Source organism: Impatiens glandulifera, chromosome 9 (assembly GCF_907164915.1).
Source record: "Impatiens glandulifera chromosome 9, dImpGla2.1, whole genome shotgun sequence".
Taxonomy (NCBI): domain Eukaryota; kingdom Viridiplantae; phylum Streptophyta; class Magnoliopsida; order Ericales; family Balsaminaceae; genus Impatiens; species Impatiens glandulifera.
Window position 1 is genome coordinate 27,917,200 of NC_061870.1, and position 18,023 is coordinate 27,935,222.

The window sequence follows — 18,023 nt, forward strand, 5'->3', positions numbered from 1 at the left end:
TATCAAACCATCAACCATATTTGGACTCAAAATATATAACACAAAACAAAAATATGTTAATTAATAATAGTAGTACTCTTAAACTAGGAAATTAATGATCTCAACTTAAATATTGGTTCCAAAGAAAGTTAACTTCATCAAGTGTTATGATTACTCCTTTTTTTTTAAAAAATAAATCGATTAATCATCACTAGTTCACTATGTTTGATTTATTCATGCACATTTTTTCTTAGAAATTTCACATCATGTACTAAATAATTTAGGATGGTAAATGTGGTTTGTTATGTTAATTAGTTAGCTAAATATTAATCATAGTTTAAAATTTTATTTATATTAATTACATTAGGTACGGTAAATATTGTCAATTAAAATTCAAGATTTTGTGTATTTATATTAGAATTGACTTCTAGCTAGCTAATCAGTGTTGTTCAAGATTAAATGTGGCTCATAAATAATAATCACATCTACCACCTTAAATTTCTGATAATTAAGGAAAATAATAAATAGTGTGTATTTATTGTATCTGTGAATAAGGCTTAAATAAACTATTTATTTAGAAATAATTAAAATGTGAATATTTTAAGTATAAAAAAGAAATGAAAATGTTAGAATAATAATAATGAAAGCAGCACCGGGTTCCATGGTGCAAAGGCACGATAAAAGAAAGAGATTATTATTAATAACACGTGGCGAAGTAACAGTCGTTAGATGTGTGGCGATCTGTTATCTTGAGTGAAAGAGAAAGGCAGACTATGTTGTACAAGTAGCAAACATGTAGTAATAAACAATGATCATTCATTTTCATTTTACTCTATATATCAAACAAAAATAGTGAAATGAATCCCAGAAAGAGAAGAATCAAAACAGATTGAGGAAGAAGAAGGAATTGTTTGAAGATTTCATTAAATTTTATGTATTTATGTGTTTGTGTGTGTTTGTGTATGTGAGAGAGAGAAAGAGAGCTAGATTATATATGTATGTATAGAGGGAGAGAGAGAGAGAGAGAGAGAGAGAGTGAAAACTGAAGAAAGGCGTTTGCTTTCGAGCCATGGCGGCTTGACAGAGCTGTCCATTAATATGGTCCAGTACAGCAGCACTGTTCCGATGATATAGAAATTGAATTCTCCCCAAATTGTTATCAGACAAACCACCCAGAAATCCCGAATTCCGATCAATTCTTGCTCACATCCCGAAACTAACAAGAAAGAGACGGACAAATCACAAAATCAAACCCTGAGAAAGAAGAATTTAAGCTGGCCAATTCTCCTCTCCTATGGATTGTCGGTCACAATTGAGATTAGGGTATAGAATTATAAACTCTCAAGATCAATTATGGCGGGTTTCTTCTCTCTAGGCACCACTACCACAACCACCACCGGATTATCTCGAATCAACAACAACCAAGAATCTCAACAAAACAGCGACATCAATCCGGAAAGTTGGTTTCTTTACAGAAATCACGAAGACATCTCATTCAGAGGCTTGGACCTATGGCATCATCATCATGAACAACAGAACCAGCAGCACCGCCAGGATCTTTTCTCCTCTTCTGGTCCCGGCTTAGCAGTCGGCCCAAGCCGACTCGATTCCATCGATGATGAGTCTACGAGATCCGGGTTCATGATGGTCCGCGAGAATGGCGGAGTAAGCGCTGGACTCAGCTGTCAGGACTGCGGCAACCAAGCTAAGAAAGATTGCACCCACATCAGGTGCAGAACCTGCTGTAAGAATCGAGGTTTCCCTTGCCAAACTCATGTGAGGAGCACGTGGGTCCCAGCCGCCAAACGCCGTGAACGCCAGCAGCAGCGGCAACCGCCGCCTCCATCGTCAACTTCCCGGGATAGTTCCAAAAGGCAGAGAGAGAACATTCCGACTGCTCAAGACGACACCACATCCTCTCATCATCATCAACTCGCTATAGCCTCAGGTATATCCGTTTCATCCTGAAAGTCAATAAAAAAGGTTAATCTTCTTGTGGGTGTCATAAAATTCAGCATTTTGATTTCTTTTATATCAAAAGAATACTGTAAATAGGTCAACCCTGACGGAATTCGATTGACATAGAAGAGACTGCTCTACTATTCTCTTGTATATGTTTTTCAATTCCTTTACCTGGGTAATGTTTCATTTCACTCATTTCTTGATTTAATTTTGATATTTGTTACAGGTTTAGAAATGGGTCATTTTCCACCCAGGGTGAATTCACAGGCTGTATTTCACATGGTGCGTTTGAGTTCAGTGGATGAGAGTGATGATCAACTTGCATATCAGACGGCAGTGAACATCGGAGGGCACATTTTCAAGGGAATTCTTTATGATCAAGGCCCAGAAAGTCAATACATGTCCTGTGATAGCTCCTCCGGCACCACCACCGGTAACCTAAACCTAATTTCCCCAAATAATACAGCACCACCACTACCCGCAGCCACTAGTGTTACCGTGGCATCGCCCAGCACAATGTTTTTCGACCCTTCCATTTATCAGGCGGCTCAATTCAATACTACTTTCATGTCCGGTACGCAATTCTTCCCACATACAAGACATTAGAAATTAAGCTTATCTTAATTCCATATCCGCCCAACTAGAGATGATCCAGATTAAAGAATGTAGAGAGAGAGAGAGAGGAGATTGATGTTGTTTAATTGAATTTTGATCTGATCATATGACCTATTTGTACTGTTTTCTGTTTAAATGATCTCATCTTTAACTAATTGAAACTTTCTAGGTTATTCCTGTGTTATTTTCAAATAATTTGTTTTATTGAAATTTGTGTTTTTTGGGCTTTCTTCAAAACCTAGTTATTTGGATGATTCAGGTTTATTTTGAGTTTATGAAAATTGAGATATTAGATCTTTAGAGATGTAAACAAATAGTGTTTTACAAAATTTGTTCATTGGAATGATGTGATTGGTAAAGATAACTAGGATAAGATGTTGAATTTGATTTGATTCATGACTATTTGAATTATAAATTTTAAATTGTTTTGATAAAGAAATGGATTGTTTAAAATTTTTTTTTTTAAATTTTATAAGAAAATATGAATAATTTGACAATTAGATTGATATATAAAGTAATTTTATTTTTGAAATGATAAATAATGAGATAAAAAAAAGACTATTATATAAATTGAATCTAAATAAACCACAAACTTCTAATTAGGTTATTTGAGATTAAGAAAGCCTTTTGTTATAATTTAAGTGATATAAGTGAAAAGTAATTTTGATTAAAAGAATGATTTTGATTGATGATTTAGTTAATTAATGATGGGATTAATGAGAGTATGTTGGATATGTGGGATCTATATTTGGTTATTTGTATTTTGTGGTGTTAATTTGTTTATATGGAGGGGGGGAGGGGGTTGTTTAATTTTGGACCCTTATTTTTTACATTTGAGTAATTACAATTTGTCCTAGTTTCTCAATCTTTTTATACTATTCATAAGATATTTGTGTTAATTGTAGATTTATGACTTATACATCCATTACCTATGCTATGAGCACAAAACCCAAATGAAAAATATGCATTCTACATTTCTACTTACACCCTTTACAAAAAAAAAAGTATATTAACTTGGTGACAAATCCTTCCACCATTAATCCTAACACAATTTGACACTGGTGAAAAAACCCACTTAAATTTATATGATAAAGGTTGTTTTTAGTTGTCATAAGAAGAGAAGAGAAGAGAAGAGAATGAGATGTTCATAAATAGAAAAGTAATTGAAGATTTTGAATTAATGTGTACATGAGTACGTACCTGCAAATTGCGACATATAAATAATGTCCGACGTCCTTATGATAATTGTAAAAAAAAATGATTGCTAATTTATGTCCAATACCCATCAGACATCAGTAATTACTTCTACTAGATATGCATTATTGTTATATTATTATATATAATGATCATGTTGCATGGACCATGTGCCATTATATATAAATATAAATATTTGTCTGATCTTTATACGGAATTGAAACCTGCAGAGAATTTAAGAGATGCAATTCACTCTATTTTATGCAGAGTATGTTTTGTTTTGATCATTTTCAGAATATATATATATATATATATATTGATCATGAAGAGAGCCAGCTTAGCTAACTAGCCACATTAAAAGTAAGAAGCTATCGTATATATAGAGAGACAAGATCGAGGCTAAAAGGAATATATACATTATTGTTCTACATATAGGATTGTAGCTAGCTAGCTAGGATCGATGATCATTTTAATCTTTAGGGTTTAGTTGTTTAATCAATGAGGACTTCAAGTTGACCTAACTTCTGATCCACTTTGGAGTTGTTTCCTTTGATGGTAACATGATTTATTTTGATTGAAGAGTGGTGTGTATTGTTTTATCTTATTTTTTTTGTCTTTGTCTATTTGATGCAAATCCAAAACAATGGAGCCTCATAAATAGTCACAAAGATTTCCAAGATATATATATTTTGTGTCACAATCAAAATTTCCAAGTACATTAGGAATTATTAAGGGCATGAGATATATATAGAGCCCCTTAAGGAGATGTTAATAATCGGAGGTGAAAATTTTTTTTGGTAAAAATAATATAGGGTATTAATATAGAATGATAAAATAAAAAATAAAATTAAAATAAAAGGTATTTTAGTATTTTGGGTAATGAATTGAGTGATGTGATGAAAGAGATGAGAGTAATATTATGATTTTGAGTTATGGTTATTTGAATAATCCCAATTGAACTTTAATACTTGTTTAAACACATTTTTTGAATGGATATGAAAAATGGATTAATTGAGCTTAATTAAGTATATAGTTAGGTTATAAACTAATATCTATTATATGTATTTAAAACAAAATATATTTTAATTAAAAATTATATTAGCTTTTTGGATAGAATAGCTCACATTTCCAAAGACAATTTATTATTTGATTAATTACTTTTAAGATCTAACTTTTCATTAAATACTAAGACAATATTAACTTTTGTGAATAAATAAATAGAACAATATAAATGAGATAAGTCTCATTCTTTGTAGGAAAATTTACCACATTAAGACGAATGTGGTACAACAAAACCTTCACAAATATAACATTAGTATTAGGACTCCTCTTACAAAATCAATTGAATCATTTCAATTAATATTGTCCAAATAACAAAGTAATAAACTAATGAACTCTTTGGGTTGATAGTTAACTAGCCTCGTATTCTCTATGACATTAGATGGTAATTTTTTCAATCTCAAATACATTATGATATGCAAATTGAGTTAATTTGACAAATTCATAATCCTAAAAAAAACTGATCAGAGAAAATTGATACAACTAAAAAGTCTATATATAGTTGAAAGAAAAGTATACAAAATTTATAATTGTGTGAAATATGATAAGAATTGAATACAAATCTTGATGATCAGATTGATACAATTAATTTTATAGATTTGGACTCTTTCTTTCTTAAAGAAACATGGTTCCCATTTCTTTATTTATGTTTTAAATTAAGTTTTCAGAGTATTTTATATTAGTACGCATTTAGACATGTCTATTTTACTTAAAATTTATGTATAATGTATTATTGTTTATTCTTTTGGGTTTCTATTTATTAAACAAAAAGTATTTAAATATGTATTAAACAAAGCATCGGGAGTAATAGTGACGACTATCTAGGATTAGGGAAGGAAACTAGTGATAACTAACAACAGCTCCAACTACATCGCTCTTGACCTTTAACGACGGTAATATTAGCAATAACCGCACACTTTTTTTTTTTTAGTTTTCTCCCTTAAACTAATATTTCATTTGTCCAATAGTGAGGATAATTCAATTTTAATTTCTTCTCTTTTCTCATTCAACATGGACTATGACATCTTTTTTAAAAAGTGGACTAGAATGTTGCCTAGCTAGGCAAAATTATAAGAGGATCTTTATTGTCCTATAGTTACTTTGGATGTGATGTAGGTTTATATGCTAAACTAAAAAAAAACGTATATATTTAGTTCTTTGGTACTTCAATGACACATCATTTTCAAAACCCATATTTGTTTCATACCTTAATTTGTTTATTGAATCTTGTGATGCTACAAATGGATTTATTGCTGATCAGTTGGATGCTGCCGTTGATTATTGAGATTGCAATAATCTTGTTTGTTATGAGCGCTTTGCATCATGTAAAAAACCACAGGAAATTAGCATTAAGTAAAACATAACTCAATTCTGCTCCAAATGAGGCTATGGGATCAGTTATTAACTAAACCAATAAACACAATTAGTTATGACAATGTTTATCATAAGTTACTAGTAGAATTTCAATAAGATCAAACATTAAACAATGAAAGGATCCTCTAAATTGGGAAAGAAAACCATCTCTATGTAAGAATGACAACTTAGACTTGTTAAATTAACTTCAAATCATTGCCTCTTTAATTGGTTGTCAAATCCCTTGTTTGAATGGATTCATCCACTCTAATTAATATGGTTAAAGAAGTATTGTGGTTGAACTTTCAACCGAAATTATATTTACAAAATTTTCCCTAACTAGGAATGCTAGATAGGTAGAAGATATATGTTCATTTTAATTAAGGAGAACTAGCCTGATATCCCACATTAGTATGACCTTCGTTTTCATTCAAATTGTTTCCAGATGTAATTGAACTCGTGATCTTTTGGACTTTTAAGCCAATTCTTACTACTGGGTTACCTTGGCAGGGTTAGAAGATTTCATATGTTGTGAAAGAGTGATTGGACTATTACTGCATAGCATAAAGTGTAAATTAAGTAATTAACAATCAATGAACACAAGTATGAACACAAATAGTCTGATTAATTAGGAAAACAAAAAAACCCCAAAAGCCCCCCCAAAAAAATAAGGTTAAAGAGGAACAACAAATCAAGAATAGTTCCTTAAAAGCACACAAATGACATTGGCACTAATAGTTTGAAGATGCACAGATTTTTGTCACGTAAAATATGGCTTTGCCATTGTGGTAGGGTAATCACCATTGACTTTTTGGAATTTGTATTGATGCTGAGAAATTGGATCTTATGGCTACACTCAGTCATTCATGCCTTGGTTGGTGACTGGTGGTGGACCTCTATACTTTTTTCTTGTAAATCTATATATATATATATATATATACTTGAGGTTCTAAAGGAATGTTGGATTATCATTAAGTCTAATCGCTTAATTAATGAAATGGGTTTTATAAGCCTTCCAAACAAATTACTCAATGTTCTAATTAGATCTTGCTAGTAAAAGAAAGGGCATGGTAGTTGAGATTTCTTTTTCTTGTAGGGGACGAGTACTACTAGAGCTAGGGTTAGGGTTGTTGGCTTTCAAAAATATGAAAGAATGAAGAAAATCACAAAAGATATAAAATTAATGAATACTGAACAATTGTGAAAAGATTGTCCCCTTAATCCCTCATATCCCTCAAAAGGCAAGAAAGCCCAACCTTAATTGGTAGCATATCATCCTGATTGTCAAATCCAGTATTTTTAATTTTCTTGGTTTTCTCCTCCATCTTAATCTTACAAAATAATAATAAACAGTACTAATAGTATGTAAAGATAGCATATTGCTGCAGCTGTTAGTTTGAAGAAGAAGATGGAAGAGTTTCAGCATATGTTAATTATTGGTAGATGACAATATAATGTTAATTAGTGTATAATAGATGATTATAACTGACCTTAATTTGGTATCTATGTATGTTTGAGATGAAGCAACCAGATTTAGTTAAGCTTTCTTTCTTCTTTCCTTGTTTCCTTTCTTTCTTCCAGCTTCACGGGATCGTACTTAGGATAGTACCCACCATTTGTTACTAGACTAGATCATCTGCAATGCCCTTTTTATAATTTATATCATTATATATTTAAGCTTCCCCTCCCCTTCTCTTCCCTTCCATTCCCATGCCCCATCTAGTTATGGACAGCTATATATGAGATGTTTAGGATTAGGGTTCTAGGGTTAGGTCAGCTAGAGTGGTCTCCAACCTAGGAAACGAGCCATGAATCATGGCCCATGACAGACAGACGGACAGACATACAGAGCGAGAAAAGATATGAGTGGGGGTGCATGGCTGCATGCCTTTTTACTGTTTCCCGCTTTAGCCCTTTAATTTATCACGCCATATATAATTCAACTCAAATATTTTTACATTAGGGGGCACTTTCGTCTTTTTAATTATATATTTATATATTTATATATAATTCACGCCTCTAGCTAACTAGCTAATAGGTCAAGACTATGTCGATTTAACTATATATGATTTAATTTATTCGCCTCGTTTAGATCCGCATATGAAGGAGGAGGACATTATTGGAATTTTGCTTCTCTTTTTAAATTCCGAATCTCATTTTCCCAATATTTTGTTTTTTTTTTTTATCATCCCTAGGGCTGGGATAGGTCTATGCATGGCTACGCCTGTTCAATCATTTAATCCCTACGGCTGCCTGCCCTAGCTAATTTATTAATATATTAATGACATTATTATATTTACAAATTATTTATTTTTATTTTATAAATATTATTTTTAATCTATAATTTTTTTATAAAATTAATGAGAATTATTTTTTTTATTTAATAATTAGTTGAATCTGAGTTTTTTTTGCTTTCTTATTTTTGTTTTTATCAAAAAAAAATTCTCACTTTATTAACTAAATATCTTTATTTTATTTATATTAAATTTTAAATATAAAATAATATTTTAATAAACAAACCAATTAAAACTTTAAATTATATATGCAATTAAGATACTCGGTGCACCTGAAATATTAAACGTGGCCCGTGAAAACAGTCACGAGGTGTCATATTGCACGTGAAATTCTTAGTGTACCGAGACATCTATGTAAGGATTTGGGTGGGTAAATTTCATTCTAAAAAAAAATTATGTAAGTAAAATTGTGAATTTTTTGTTTTTAATTTTTTGTTTATCTAAGTATTAAAAAAAATTATAAAACTTATATTTATTCATTTATTTTATTAAAAAAAAATTCAATAATTTTTTTTTTTAAGTCCACTAATTTTTTTTTTCAAACAATGTCATGTTAGTTCGACCAGATCTTAAAATAAAATTATATATATATATACAAAGAAAGTTATATATTCTAAATTACTTTTTAATTTAATTTTTAAATGTCTTAAATCCAAATAACTAAAACGTGGAATTCAATCTAGCTCTAATTAAATTATGATTGAAATCTTATAATATACAGGCCGGTGTTCGATATGGGATTTTAAATAAATTCATACAAAATTAAATATCACTTCATCCCTTCTTATACATCACTCAAATCATTAACCAAATACTAAAATATCATTTATTTTAAATTATTATTTTTTATTTTATTTATATATATCAATACCTTTAAATCTTTTTATCAAAAATAATCATCACCTCTTCAAAGTCATAACCAATCATTATTTTTTTTTTTTCTAGATTTTTATATAACCCCAAACCTAACAAGCTTATAGATTCTAACCCTTCAGATTTCTCATCATTTCATATAAAGAAATATGCTACAACGAAGAATGAGATGACCTATATATATATATATATATATATTAATTTAAAAGTAGATATGAAAGAAAAAGAGTGTGGTGGTTCATGTATATATATATATATATGTTCATCGTGAACTTGAACCTGATCCTGATCTAGGTTTGGCGTTGATGGAATTGAGATGCTGTGAAACGAATATGACCCCCATCACTATAATCAAACAACCCACCATTGTACTAAAGAAAAGAGCACCACCATGTCTCCTCTGAACATATCCATAAACACCATTAGAGCTCACCAATATAAGATCAATCAGTCCATCATTCGAGAAATCTACCGTTATCACCCTATGTGAAGGCGGAGAAGGAAGACCTACAGACGCCACTATCATCCCTCCAGGCGATATCACCACCGCCTCCTGCTCACCTGCCGCCAGTATCATCGTCACTTCTTCATCATCATCTTCCAAATCCTTCTTCACCCGCAGTGACAACGCCTTTAGCGTTGGGACCACCTTTCCAACTTCCATCATCCCCGACGGAGAAGGAAGGTTTGACCATGTTGCTCCTGTTTGAATCTGCCATTGCCAAACTGCATCATCGTGCTCACCTGGAGAGTATGAAGTCACCTCCCCTCTGTTGGTTAAGAACACGACATAACCGCTGCTTCTGCCTCTCTTCTTACGTTGTTTTCGGATTATAATGGGTGTAGCAACATCTAAAGAAGAAGTCATCTGATCACGACTTTGAACAAAGCTTCTCCAAATGTCTCCATTCTGGAAAACCTTCAAATGGGAATGGTGACATATTGAAACATTGAAAAGTTGCACTCTTACAGGCACCCCAGAAGTTGCAACCGCCCAACAGGGTCGCAGCATTTCCATCGACCCACTTACAACTCTCTGCTCAATACCATTTCCTCCTCCAATAGCCTGTACACAAGTCAATTTCATTCATAAATTAATATGAACAAGTTATATAAAAAAAGGTGAAAATTAACCTGGACATGATCGAGGACTCCATCTCCATTAATGTCTGCATGGAGCCCACCTTCGTTCAGATGAAGCTATAGCAGCAACAAATAAATACACCATCACATTCTTGGGTGTTTTTAGTGTGAATTGAAGAATTTGAAACATGATCACATCTCAAATTCAAGACTACCTTACATACAGTACGCCCAGATGCTAAATGGATAACTTCTATCCCTTCCTTCTGATGAGCAACGATAACATTGGGGACCCACCAAAGTCGAGTTTGATTTGTTATGGTAGGAACATAAGGCAATGCCTGCATACAAACATTTTAAGAATTCTGAGCTGTCTGTGATGTAAGTAAGAACAAAGAAAGAATTTAGTCTACCTTTTTAGATTTTGCAGATCCAGCATACATAGTGGCTTTTCCAATCAAGTTTGAAACTCTTCCTGCTGTGTTTTTGCCTGGAGTATCCATGTCCTCAGGCTTATGAAAAGGACTTTTGATTGTAGTTTTCCCATTTATTCTCTTCAATTTCTTCCTTTTGTGCTTTCTAAATTGTGCAAGCTTTAACATTGTATCTTCTCGCCTATCCTGATTGAAAGACGTTTAAAAGCACGAGGCTATAAAATCCATGAAAAGGCAATTCTGAAGCACAATTTCACCAGAAAAAGGTAGCTTAATTACCCAGCGATGTGGCATAACTGCAAGAATTGATTCTCTGAATTCCCGACATTCCAACTACATTTCACACATAAAATAGGTAATTTTTCCGTAAACTCAGCAAGACAGCTTGCAGAACATCAAATGGTTTTCTGTTCTTGTTCAGACTTCAGACAATCCTTGTTTGTTCTAAGAATTTACAAATGGTTTTCTGTTCTTGTTCAGACTTCAGACAGACAGTACATATATATAAATATATACTGAACAAGAACTCAGTATCAGCATACCTCACCAGGATGACGAGAGTTCAATGAGTGAACATCGAGCTTGTAGTTGTGCTGTGGAATCAACTGTGATGCATCCAAAGTGTGTGCTTCAATATTCTGTATCAAGAAATTCATAGTTTAATAATACAGTTAAGTAACTACTGGATTTTTCGAAAAAAATGAGATGAGGAAAGAACTGTATGCTCTTTTGGCTACAATCATAACTCCAGGAAGAAAAGATAAGGACCTAACCACATTCTGTCTGCTCCAACGAAGCACACCAGTCAGGCCAGCAAATGCATAAAATGCAAAATGGCGAACATCCATAGTTCCAGCATTTTCTTGAGGCTGTGGGACATGAATGAAACAGAGAATAACTCTATGTAATTCAATCAATGTTCATAAAGTCAATAATATCATTACTTCCTCTTTGCCCGCACTTCTTCTATGCTGTTCAGCATTCTTCTCTTCGATTAAAATTTCCTCAAAAGGATCCATATGAACCTGAATAAGGAAAAAAGAACTTTCATCACCTTATCCCATGAAATGATACAAGTTAAAAAGAGAGAAACTTACATGGGGTTGCATTTCCATCCTTCCACCAATAATTACCAATCCTGAATCTCCATGTTTCAATGTGTAATTGCTAATAAGAATGGATATCTCACTATGATGTGCATTATGTGGGAAATCCTCCTGCAGGTAAACGAAACACTTTTGAAAACAGAAGTAAGAAAATTCACAATAAGAAAGAAGAAGTAAGAGATTCATGAACCTGTAGATTTGACTCCCAAAGCTTTTTAAGGTTATGATCAAAGCACATTACAGACCAACCTGAAGTGACAACTACAAGAACCTGCTTCTGCGAATCTCCTCGTTTATAATTCCGATCTATAACTCCAGCCTCCATGGCCACAGCACGTCTTCCAGATGCCACACGAATCTTATCCGGCAACAACGATATATCTGCCAGAACACGAGCTTCACTGAATCCTTCGTCCACACGCCTAACATGGGGATCCAGAACCTAAATATATACCAACCATATCAATAAGAACATCCTTCCACGAAATGTCGACAACAATAGTATATATTTTACCTGAATTTTGGCATCGTGTGTAGCGACGAGAACCTCTGTTTTCCCATCTCCATTCAGATCAGCAACAATGGGAGGTGGGAGACGTTCGCCTTCATATTTGATCGGATACTCCTCAGATAGATGGAACCATGACTCTCTGAATGAAAAATCGCCTTCATTCTGCAATTATTCCAATCGCGTTTAAATCCATTAGGTATAATTCTAAATAACCAGGACCAGAATTCTTCTATACGTACCTGTAAAGAGAAGAAGATAACAAAAGCACATAACATAAGGATAGCTAAATCTCTCTTCCTCATCCTTGTTCTGAATCGTCACCTTTGTTTCTTCATCTAAGAAAGCATCAAGCCATTACGCAGTCGTGTATAGTGTATACCGATCGATCGCTGTGTTGGTTCGCCATTGCAGCAGCTGATTCCCGATTCAAGCGAGTTCACGATCCGATCCATGGCATACATACTAACAATAACCGTCAATTTTAAGCCCTAGACTTTCTCTCTCAGATCCATATTCTCTTCCCAGTTTTCAGTGCTTTGACTAACGAATTCTAAATTCAACATTACTCATTTGAAAAAAGATAAAATTTTACGTAAATTTCAAACAATCAATAGAGAGAATTTCTTTTGTTTTATCCAAATCAATAGATTAACATCACACACACACATACACATACACGCAGAAATCAGATCTCCATGACACATAAAATTCAAGAATCTACACTAAACCTGTATATAACCAATCACTTCTAAGTTCTAACCCAGTTTAGATCTCTAATCTTCAATCCATTGCTTCTATCAACAATCTTTCTTTCGCTGTCTGTCTGTCTGTATGTCCATCTACCCTATTGTTTGTTTCTCAAACTTTGAGTGTATAATCATCATCATCATCATTCTCTAGTGATTCAAGCAGGTGAGCAAGTAGCCTCCACGGTCAGACGCTTCAGCATATTAGGACATGGATCTTCACCAAAGTTGGTGTTTGAAATCGAAACTGCACATCTCTGTTCACCCACACATTTCTGTAACAAACAAACACAATCAGATTATAAGAAAATGATGAGAGAAAGAAAGATCAAATTAATCATTACCTTCTCTAAGATTGAATGTGAGTTTGGGGCATGACATGTTCCTTGCTGGAAACTCCCACATGTTCCAAATGGAGTTCCATAGCTAGCAAAACTTATAGACGAAATGGTTTGACCTGGGCTACACTTTAAATGAACTTTAGGCTTCCTAATTTCTTCAGAATGTCCATAGCTTTCAATATGCCAGTTCTTAATCATTGGATGATATTCAGCAACATCAGCACAAACACTTCTAACGGATCTCTTTACTAAAGATATCTTTGTTGGATCTCCTCCAAGTTCTTCAAAAACAACCAAAAGATTACTCCTTGCATTTAACCACGCCCTCGGAACATGATACCTGAAAAAACCCGAATCCAACATAATATATAACAAGATCATATATATATAGTAGAGAGATCATATAAACTCTTCTTTTGAAAAACAAATCAATACCATCTTTGAGTCGGTTGGTTACAGCCAGAGTGGCATTTGGTTGGCCGGTAAGGTCCTGCATAATTGCAACCATTGCAGTTTCCATTAGCATAAGCTGTCCAATATCTTCCAATACTCTGCCCGTTTATCCATACTTGACCCTTTCCCATACTCTCCATGTCCAAAGCTAGAGGCTCCTCGCCCTCAGGTGCTTCGAAATAAGCCTGATATTGTTATTCCAACAAAACAGTTAAATAACTGACAACAACGATATTATAAATCTCTGCATGTCTATACCTTATGCCATGTCAATGGCTGCTGCCTTTGTGCGATCAAAGAACCTTGAACCCACTCAACAGGAGAAATACTATCTGTAGATATCAGATTCTTGGCTTCTCCTTTTAGCCCAACCTATCATTGAATAATAAAGATTATGATTTGAATTAGTTTCAAACCAAACCAATCCAAAACTCACCTCGTAGTTCCATTTAGCCCATGACAAATCCAACTTCCCTTGGCTAAGTCCATGTAGGACAACAGGTCCCAACACTCCGGTATTCCAAGACTCAAAATGTCCACCAACATTCTTAAATGAAACAAATGAATGTTTGTTATGAAGGATTTTTTTATTTTAGGAAAATGGACAAATAATAATGAAAACTCACCGGCAAGCCCACCGCTATGCTGAGCAACCCAATTGTGTTGGTTCCGGCACGCAAGTTCACCTTTCCCGTAAAGGCGAATCTCCTATTTTCTCTTGTCCCAAACGCAGATCCTATAAATAAATAGATTTTAAAAAAACATTTTTTACTTAAACTAAGCATAGTAATCTTTGTTAGTGCAATCGTATACCTGAAAGCTGTCCATTTATGAATACATGAAGAGCATGTCCTGTTGACTGTACTATAAGAGTAGGGAGTTTGCCTTCACCGCGGAGGAAGGATTCAGATGAACCGATATCAACACTATGATTTTAAAACACACAAAAAAACAAATCTTGTTTAGAAATTGAACCAATTGACAAACAATGAATCAATCAATCTCACCTAGTCTTGTACCAAAGATAGTCACTAGTATCCTTAGTAACATTTATCTGCTCCAAGAGACCAAAAGAACTGAAACTTGAACTTTGGTCCAGAGAAGAAAGATCTTCGTTAAAAGTTTCCCACGAGTACAATTCAGAACCACTAGGCTGCATTTCCATCTCCGATGTTTGAACTCCGACCTAAATTATCAAGTCACAAGACAAATTAATGATATTATTTTCACAAGAAAGATTTTTGTTTGAAAATAACGTTTACCTTAGCAGTATTAAAGACTACATTCCTACAATCAGGCAAGATGCTGATGGACCAAGGAGGCAAATTATAATGCATATTATTAAACATCACTCTGACGGGAGAATGGGTATTGTAATTCGAAAGAAACGCAGCACAATCTCCTGATTCAGATGAGTAGACATGAGACTGTTGTAAGTCTCCTAGAGACGTGACAATTGGATCAGCTGAAACGAGAGCTCTCTCGCACAGCTTGATAGACTTGTGAAGCTCATTCAGATGACCATATTTCGGTTGCCTAGTCAAACCTATCCAAAAAAGAAACAAATCAAATGCTGCAAGAAATGTAGTTCCAAACAGAGCAAGAAATGGGGTTTGTAATATTGTTACCATATTCATCAAGTGGGGCGTCATAATCATAGCTGGTGGCTACAAAAGGTCCGCCTGCGGTTCGTCCAAAATTGGTTCCGCCATGGTACTGTATATATGTATAAAAGGAAGGCCATAATAAATATGAAAATTTACCAAAAAATCATCATCTTCTGACATATTTTGAACAAATTGAACAAACCATGTAGTAATTAATGAATGACCCTCCTTTTTGTATGAATTTAGCAACTGCAAATGCCAGATCCTGAACAGGCCTCTTGTGAATAGGACCACCAAATTGGGTAAACCTTCAAAATAATTGAAAGACAATGTAAAAAAAGTGTGAAATTGAGTTGTAATTTGTAAAGGTATATTATTACTATTATTCATTCCAGCTAAAAAAATCATACCAGCCAGTCCAAGCTTCAGTCCACATTGTGGGTTTATAAGGCCTATTTGGGGAGAAGTAATCACAGTAAAACCCATTGCATGTATTAATCTGCATGTATTATGTATACTACTTGTTAAGAAACCGACTAAAACCATCTTTTATTACAGCAAATCATCTTGTTTGATCTTAATCTTTACCACAGGATCTGGGGCATCTTCTTCTTTACACATCACCCATGGAACTCCTGTTCCCAAATTTACAGCCATATTTGCTGCCCATGTCATATATCCATGGCCTGCAGCTCCATACAGCTTACTTTGAGCTCCATATTCATTCTCAATCTGTCCAAGCAGTAAAACGCAAATTAGATTATCATAATTAACTCGATTTGCATCATGGAAGTAATCCTAGTCTCCTAGATATGAACTTCACCTGGGAAAGTATGATAGGGCCACCCTGAGATTCAAACATATTTTCACTCTTCATCAAATTGACAATTTTCTCAGTGAAACCTTGCATAGCATTCTGTAACAGCAGTAATCAAGTTATTATAGATCAAAACAGAAACCAAATTTTCATTTGAGAGAAAAACTAAGAAAGAATGAAACCTTGAAAGGCTCATTGTCTGTCCTGAAGCTTATGCCCGGTACATATTTTAGCCAAACTGGAAACCCTCTGTAAGATTATGCAACAAGATTAAACTAATGATTTAAAGGAGAGAAAATAGTAGTGAGTGAATACCCAAAGTTCCATTCTGCACAAACATATGGCCCAATACGAAGATGGGCATAAAGCCCTGCACTCTGAACGATTTTGAGGAATCTAACCAAGTCGTATCTCCCTTCAAAATTGTACTGATAACCCACAAGGGAAAAGAAAATAAGCAAAACCGGACAATGCACAACAATATAGAGGAGAAGAACTAAGAACTAAAAACTAAGAAGAGGGAAATGTACATTTCCGGGAGAAGGCTCATGCACATTCCAGAAAACATAGGTATCAATAACATCGAGACCTCCTTGTTTAGCCTTCATTATCAAATCTTCCCACATCTATGAATGTATCAGACAAATTTTAGAGAAAATGAACAAATGTCCATTAAAATATTGAAACAGAGGGGATAGATTGTAAGTACATCAGGTGTGCTTCGAGGGTAATGTATAGAACCAGAAATCAGAATCCTCCTTTGTCCATTGATGACAATGGCCTTCCTATCGTAGGTGACGGTGCAATGAATCAACTGAACAGCCAGTGTCACTGCGAAGAAGATGAAAGGCAATACCCACTTGGAAATTGAGTAGCATTCCATTGATTTATCTTCTTCTGCACTTAATCAATTGCTTCTCCGGTTACTGTTTAAGCATATACGGCCGCTGCTTCGTTTTAGATAAAAATTGGATTGAAGAAGCAATGAGATTCACAAAAACAAAATGTCGCATTCATTTAGTATGAAAACAAGAATGCACCGATGTCGATATATATATTTAGTGAAGAAGACTGATGAGAGAATCAGTGCGTGACTGAAGGCTCGGTTACCAAAAAAAGGTGAAGCTTTAATGGTAGTAAACAAATAAAAAGAGTAAAAAATTAGGTTAATTGACGGGAGGAAGAAGAAGAAGACAGATATGCCACGTCATCTTGAGGTTTTTACTTTTTACTAATGCTTAATTACTCGCGCCAAAACTTTCTTATACATTCTCAAATATTTTAACAGTCCCGCCATTTAAACAATGATAATAAATAATTAGTAATAACTTTAGTTCATATAATATTCCAAAAATAAAAATTGATTTATAAACAAATATTGAATAAAACACAGACAATCAAAGATAAAAGTAGTCAAAGTTGTATTTATAAGTGTGTTTACTACTTATATTAGGATTTTTTATGGATTATTATTATTTAAATTATTTTAAGAATTATTATGATTTTTTTTCTATTTTTGTTATAAGAATAATTTTTGAGAAAATTTTGTGAATCATAACTTACTTACAAAATAATGTTAAGATTGTAACTTTTTTT

At 33.7% G+C, this 18,023-nt stretch overlaps 3 protein-coding genes across 4 annotated transcripts; 1 reads left to right on the forward strand and 2 right to left on the reverse strand.

The window, feature by feature from the left end:
• Nucleotides 1–976: 976 nt before the first annotated feature.
• On the forward strand, nucleotides 977–2,731 carry LOC124915587 (protein EXPRESSION OF TERPENOIDS 1-like). Its single transcript, XM_047456338.1, has 2 exons — nucleotides 977–1,927; nucleotides 2,168–2,731. Exons 1-2 carry the CDS (start codon nucleotides 1,333–1,335, stop codon nucleotides 2,545–2,547), a joined length of 975 nt encoding a protein of 324 aa, XP_047312294.1. The 5' UTR covers nucleotides 977–1,332; the 3' UTR covers nucleotides 2,548–2,731.
• A 6,816-nt stretch (nucleotides 2,732–9,547) lies between these two features.
• LOC124914052 lies at nucleotides 9,548–13,019 on the reverse strand. The gene is made up of 13 exons (XM_047454523.1): nucleotides 12,843–13,019; nucleotides 12,703–12,798; nucleotides 12,467–12,625; nucleotides 12,143–12,394; nucleotides 11,944–12,063; nucleotides 11,791–11,871; nucleotides 11,620–11,715; nucleotides 11,389–11,484; nucleotides 11,126–11,179; nucleotides 10,826–11,032; nucleotides 10,628–10,753; nucleotides 10,464–10,529; nucleotides 9,548–10,395 (listed from the first exon to the last, which is right to left on the reverse strand). Exons 2-13 carry the CDS (start codon nucleotides 12,763–12,765, stop codon nucleotides 9,592–9,594), a joined length of 2,124 nt encoding a protein of 707 aa, XP_047310479.1. The 5' UTR covers nucleotides 12,766–12,798; nucleotides 12,843–13,019; the 3' UTR covers nucleotides 9,548–9,591.
• A 117-nt stretch (nucleotides 13,020–13,136) lies between these two features.
• Nucleotides 13,137–17,450, reverse strand: LOC124914051 (beta-galactosidase 3-like). 2 transcript variants are annotated; one of them, XM_047454522.1, is made up of 18 exons: nucleotides 17,137–17,450; nucleotides 16,958–17,053; nucleotides 16,743–16,855; nucleotides 16,610–16,676; nucleotides 16,434–16,526; nucleotides 16,199–16,342; nucleotides 16,021–16,109; nucleotides 15,813–15,918; nucleotides 15,632–15,719; nucleotides 15,266–15,549; nucleotides 15,011–15,189; nucleotides 14,817–14,929; nucleotides 14,630–14,739; nucleotides 14,440–14,550; nucleotides 14,262–14,375; nucleotides 13,986–14,188; nucleotides 13,554–13,890; nucleotides 13,137–13,484 (listed from the first exon to the last, which is right to left on the reverse strand). In XM_047454522.1, exons 1-18 carry the CDS (start codon nucleotides 17,308–17,310, stop codon nucleotides 13,368–13,370), a joined length of 2,538 nt encoding a protein of 845 aa, XP_047310478.1. In that variant the 5' UTR covers nucleotides 17,311–17,450; the 3' UTR covers nucleotides 13,137–13,367. The 2 variants fall into 2 exon arrangements, with proteins under 2 accessions (XP_047310478.1, XP_047310477.1); XM_047454521.1 differs by having other exon boundaries at nucleotides 13,986–14,191.
• Nucleotides 17,451–18,023: the final 573 nt, after the last annotated feature.

Coding starts and splice junctions, on each gene's coding strand:
- LOC124915587 (XM_047456338.1), top strand. CDS start 1,333: ATGGCGGGTTTCTTCTCTCTAGGCACCACTACCACAACCACCACCGGA. Junction 1,928..2,167: donor TCAACTCGCTATAGCCTCAG/GTATATCCGTTT, acceptor TATTTGTTACAG/GTTTAGAAATGGGTCATTTT.
- LOC124914052 (XM_047454523.1), bottom strand. CDS start 12,765: ATGAGGAAGAGAGATTTAGCTATCCTTATGTTATGTGCTTTTGTTATC. Junction 11,872..11,943: donor GGATGGAAATGCAACCCCAT/GTAAGTTTCTCT, acceptor TTCCTTATTCAG/GTTCATATGGATCCTTTTGA. Junction 11,716..11,790: donor GAAGTGCGGGCAAAGAGGAA/GTAATGATATTA, acceptor CATGTCCCACAG/CCTCAAGAAAATGCTGGAAC.
- LOC124914051 (XM_047454521.1), bottom strand. CDS start 17,310: ATGGAATGCTACTCAATTTCCAAGTGGGTATTGCCTTTCATCTTCTTC. Junction 16,343..16,433: donor GCCCTATCATACTTTCCCAG/GTGAAGTTCATA, acceptor CTGCTTGGACAG/ATTGAGAATGAATATGGAGC. Junction 15,919..16,020: donor ACTGAAGCTTGGACTGGCTG/GTATGATTTTTT, acceptor ATTATTTTGAAG/GTTTACCCAATTTGGTGGTC.